Raw genomic sequence first — 5,576 nt, forward strand, 5'->3', positions numbered from 1 at the left:
GGGAACATCATTGAGGGGCGATGACATACGGAAGTCCTGTAGGCGTTAGTAGTAGATTATATACATTTAATTTGTGAACATTTGATTGGATTAAAGTAGTAGAGTCTAAATGAAGTACATTCATATGTTTGCTATATTTCAAGAACAAAATCACTATCATCATAATCATAACTTCATCACAGGCTTTTCTTACAATAGTGCACTGCCAACAAAGTGTGATTTGATTAGGGTACAACAAAACATGATTTGATTAGGGTACATTTGTTGTTCTTGTAGCCTACTACTCAATCTCAGATAGCACAATATTCCACTTGTGTGTCATTTCTAGAGCTAGTCTCATACAGCTGTTTTTATTTAATTTTATTATAGATAAGAAGCTCCTGTGATAATATTAAAACCCATTAAAAATATTTGAATCAAATATACGGGCCTATCTGTCAGATAACCTAAATTATGCATAACTCTGGATGAAAGGTGCATAGCTTGACTTTAACCATCCATCATAGATATTAATCACCTCACAGAAATAAACCTTGGCAGGTAGGGACAGTTTTTCATATGCTGGAGAAATGTGGAAAATTAGGTAGGTCTATGTAAAGTCATTAGTCAACTGATAACCAAAAAGTGACTCAACACTGCCTCTGTGAATTATAATAGCCTATGACGGCATTATCTGTATTCAATCTTTTTATGAAAATAATACCTACTCACAATACTATACAGTACATACTAATCATTCGGAAAGTATTCAGACCCCTTGACTTTTTCCATATTTTGTTACGTTACAGCCTTATTCTAAAATTGATTAAATATGTTTTCCCCCTCATCAATCTACACACAATACCCCATAATGACAAATGACAAAAAACAGAAATTCCTTATTTACATAAGTATTCAGACCCTTTGCTATGAGACTCAAATTGAGCTCATGTGCATCTTGTTTCCATTGATCATCCTTGAGATGTTTCTACATCTTGATTGGAGTCCACCTGTGGTAAATTCAATTGATTGGACATGATTTGGAAAGGCACACACCTTTCTATATAAGGTCCCACAATTGACAGTGCAAGTCAGATCAAAAACCAAGCCATGAGGTCGAAGTAATTGTCCATAGAGCTCCAAGACAGGATTGTGTCGAGGCACAGCTCTGGGAAAGCGTACTAAAACATGTCTGCAGCATTGAAGGTCCCCAAGAACACAGTGGCCTCCATCATTCTTAACTGGAAGAAGTTTGGAACCACCAAGATTTTTCCTAGATCTGGCCGCCCGGCCAAACTGAGCAATCGGGGGAGAAGGGTCTTGGTCAGGGAGGTGACCAAGAACCCGATGGTCACTCTGACAGAGCTCTAGACTTCCTCTGTGGAGATGGGAGAACCTTCCAGAAGGACAACCATCTCTATAGCACTCCACCAATCCGGCCTTTATGGTAGAGTGGCCAGACGGAAGCCACTTCTTAGTAAAAGGCACATGACAGCCCGCTTGGAGTTTGCCAACAGGCACCTAAAGGACTCAGACCATAAGAAACAAGATTCTCTGGTCTGATGAAACCAATATTGAACTCTTTGGCCTGAATGCCAAGCGTCATGTCTGGAGGAAACCTGACACCATCCCTACGGGGAAGCATGGTGGTGGCGGCATCATGCTGTGGGGATGTTTTTCAGCGGCAGGGACTGGGAGACTAGTCAGGACAGAGGGAAAGATGAACGGAGCAAAGTACAGAGAGATCCTGAATGAAAACTATTTAATCCATATTAGAATAAGGTTGTAACATAACATGTGGAAAAAGTCAAGGGGTCTGAATACTTTCCAAATGCACTGTACAGTAAGTATGCTGTCCCCAGCAAAGGTTCATGAATAGAGTCACCTGGCAGAATTTCCTTCCCAATGGGCACAAACTGGTTGAATCAACATTGTGTCAATGTAATTTGTCAATGTATTGTGATGTGGAATCTACATGGAAAATACATAGGATTTGAAAAAATGAATCAATGTAAATTGTTGCTTTGAGGGTGGAATTTCAACCACAGGATTATGTCATAATTTTAACACATTTTCAACATAGGCAAACCTTGTGTAACACATGTTGAGTTTGTACCATTGAAACAATGTCAGATCTTCAATTGTATATCCACTATCAGAAAAAAAACTATAGGCTGGGCAGCACCTCTTACTTGCACCTCTACAACAGCTATTCATTTGATATCCCATCCAGGTTTTTTTAAGCAGGCCCAGTCCTGCTTAGCTTTGATATTTGACACTGACGACTACCAATGTGCTATCATGATAATGATTAATGATAGATCTCTTAATAATTAAATATATTCCCTGTTGCTCTGTCATTCTAAAGGGTAACCATACTCTATTTGTCATATATCATCAATGATACTATTCAGGCCTATAGCATTTGCTAAGTAATCAACCGCTATTGTTTCAATTCAACCCAGGGTTCAACTAAAAATAGACAATACATAAAGGCCTAGAGTTTCAAGCTTTGGTTGATTTCAAATTTAATCTACAAGTTAATCATTGATATGTTGGATTCATGTCTCCATCTTAACCAAAAATCTAAATGAATGAATGGGACTAAATCAAACTTTATTTGAAGTGCATTTAAAGTTTTATTAAATGTATTCCTACTATTTAACTTGATTATTGTTTGAGACTTTAATCCAACATATCAATTAATAATTTGAAGACAGACTGGAATTAAATACAGACCAAGTCAGTGGCACAAAAGATACATAAATCTCATTCAAATGTTGATATTTGGTTGCGTTGACAACCAAACACAATTCCATATCACTTTTGCAATACAGTAAATAGCCTATTAACTTGTCGACAAGTTAACAAACTATGTTGGATTCACATCTCCAACTAAACCAAAAATAAAATGTAAAGAATATGATTAAGCCAGTGGCTCAGATGAAACTATGCAAGCATTAGATATCCTTTAAATGTTGATATTTGGTTGCGTTGTCAACCAAACACAATTCAATATTACTTTTGTAAGACAGTAAATAGCCTAAAGTTAAGGCTATCTTACAAACTAATGTAACAGTATTTATTCAACCTTAAAATGACTAACACATCCATGGCCACATTTTGAGGTTACGCTAATGTAACTATAAATGTCTTCTTCTGTAATCATAGAAAGCATGCTTGTTCAAGATGCAAAGGTCGCAGGTCTGTGGAGCTCTTCACAAATGCTTAAATAATCTGTGCAGAATCTCTAACAGCATTGATCACTTGCAATATGTACTTTTAATGTAATCTCAACTGCAATCCAAGTCCAAGTCATTTGGATGAAGCACCGTGATAACACATTAAGTTGTTGTATAAATACAAAAGATCTGACATTGTATTACCATTCTAACTTTGTTGTGCTTTTAAATGGTTTAAAGTGCTGTGATAACACGTTTAGATGACAACAAAACAAAAAATCAGACATTGTTTTTCCATTGGAATTTGGTTGTGCTTTCAGATGGTTGAAACCATAGTGATAACACATTGGGAATACAACAAACTTCTGTCTGTCTTTTTGAGTGGGTGATTAAAGGTTGAAATCTCATTGATCAACGTCTCAACAATATTACCCCAATTTCCATGTTGAAATGACGTGGTATGCCCAGTGGGTGATGTCTCCAGAAATTAATTGAATTGGAAAATCACCTGTAACATGAACTGAATACGAGCAAAAGAAAATCATTCAAGTCTGCAGACAGTGATGTAAAAGTAGAGAACTTCATATCAGATTCCTCCGGGCGCTCTTCGTGAGGTCCATGTTTTATCATGATGGAAAACCAATTGTAACAGCTTATTATTTGTCATCCGTGTTTAGGTCCATATCATTGGCCTGACTATATTTGGAACAAAACACCATCAGGCCTAGCTGCTGGCCGTTCTCCAGTAAATGGCCGTTCTCCAATAAGTGCTCCACTTGACTGGCATCCTGTTTTCCAGTTTAGCCACGGTTGAAGGTCAGATGCTTCCACAACCTTTTTCAAGTAGTGAGTCCAGTTGTCCCTCGGAGGCAAGTTCCTTCACCTCAGTCGGAGTCTCACACACTTTCGACCCATCCTCACCATCCTCTTCATCATCCGAGCTGTCTGCCCAGCGTCCAACCCTTCTGACCCCCTCCCCGACCACAGGTGCGTTCACACAGGGGTTGTGGTCGTAGATTACCAGTTTCAACCCCTGCAAGTGGGACAGACCAGGAAAGCGGCGGATTTTGTTGCGGTCCACATCGATCACGGCCAGAAGGTGCATGGCGAGCAACACTGGCGGGAACTCACACAGCTGGTTCCCGGCTAGCCAGATACTCCTCAGCTCCTCTAACCCACCGAGCTCCATGGGCAGTTTGCTTATCTGGTTGTACCCCAGATGGAGCGTCTTGAGGTTGGGGAGGTCGCAGACCACACTGGGGAACTCAGTGAAACAGTTAGTCTCCAACCACAGGGTATTAAGTTCTTTCAGCTCGCCCAGCTCCCGGGGGAGGCACCAGAGCTGGTTGTTGCCCAGATACAAGATGTTAAGCTGAGGTAGCTGACACACAGCCGCAGGCAGCTCCTCGAAACAGTTGAAGTCAAGAGCTAAGAGCTGCAACTTCCTCAGGCCCTGCAAGTCTGCAGGTAGGGTGCTCAGGTTGTTGCCACTTAGGTAGAGCTTGACCAGCTCATTGAACAGGCAGGCAGCCACAGGAAGACGACGCAGCTGCAGTTTGCTCAGGTCTAGTGTCCTATCGAGAGGCATCTCCTTCAGGTCGCCCACCAGGAAACGCTGGCAGCGCTCGGAGGGGATGAAGGCCACAGCGCCACGTATGACGTTCCCCATCATGAGCAGCCTGAGTCTCCCTGATGCTGCCCTACACCCACTCTGGTTCAGCCGCAGAGCTGAGGGGGGAGTGAGCAGCTCATGGAAGAATGTCCAGGAAAGTCCATTCTCTAACTGTCATGATTAGCAGTAGAAGCTGTCAAGTCTGATGCCATTTTACAAAAAACAACAAGAATAACACCGGAAATATGACTAGATGACTGAATCCCTTACAATTTGACTGAAACCCAGAAAGGCAATTCCAATGTCAAACTACCAGTCCATGCATGTTGTGACCCCCACAAAGCTGGAGATTATACTTGACGGTCTCTATAAAAACACCTACTTTAGAGAGTCGTGCGGATTGAGGGGATCCTTCTCACAATAAGACTTCCAAATTATGTTTGCCAGCTTTCCCCCAAATAGTGGTATGTCAGTGTTGTATCCCACCTAGTGAAAGTGTTGCTGATATTCCCAGACCCTTGCCCAGACCTCTGTTGGCTCGCTCTCTTTCTGTCTGTGGCTCTGAGCTTTGCCTAGGCTCTTAAGCAGTAGCAAATGACGAGCTGCTCACTCCTCCCCATTTGTGCTTAATGACTTTCCCCCTCTGCATAACGTGAGAGCGGGCGGGGGGGGGGGGTCTGTCTATGTTCTGCAGAACAGAATGTAGTCAGTTGATAAGCGTATAAGAGATGTTAAGTGATCAAAGAGCACGGGAGGTCATCTACATTCCGTCCGTCTACAAGCCCTCACACAGCCTGGGAGCC

The 5,576-nt window shown here is 41.6% G+C and overlaps 1 protein-coding gene across 1 annotated transcript; it reads right to left on the reverse strand.

The window, feature by feature from the left end:
- Positions 1-1,656: 1,656 nt before the first annotated feature.
- lrrc10 (leucine rich repeat containing 10) lies at positions 1,657-5,349 on the reverse strand. Its single transcript, XM_014169852.2, has one exon. It carries the CDS (start codon positions 4,831-4,833, stop codon positions 3,979-3,981), a length of 855 nt encoding a protein of 284 aa, XP_014025327.1. The 5' UTR covers positions 4,834-5,349; the 3' UTR covers positions 1,657-3,978.
- Between the last annotated feature and the right edge of the window lie 227 nt (positions 5,350-5,576).

Source organism: Salmo salar, chromosome ssa23, assembly GCF_905237065.1.
Source record: "Salmo salar chromosome ssa23, Ssal_v3.1, whole genome shotgun sequence".
Classification (NCBI taxonomy): Eukaryota; Metazoa; Chordata; class Actinopteri; order Salmoniformes; family Salmonidae; genus Salmo; species Salmo salar.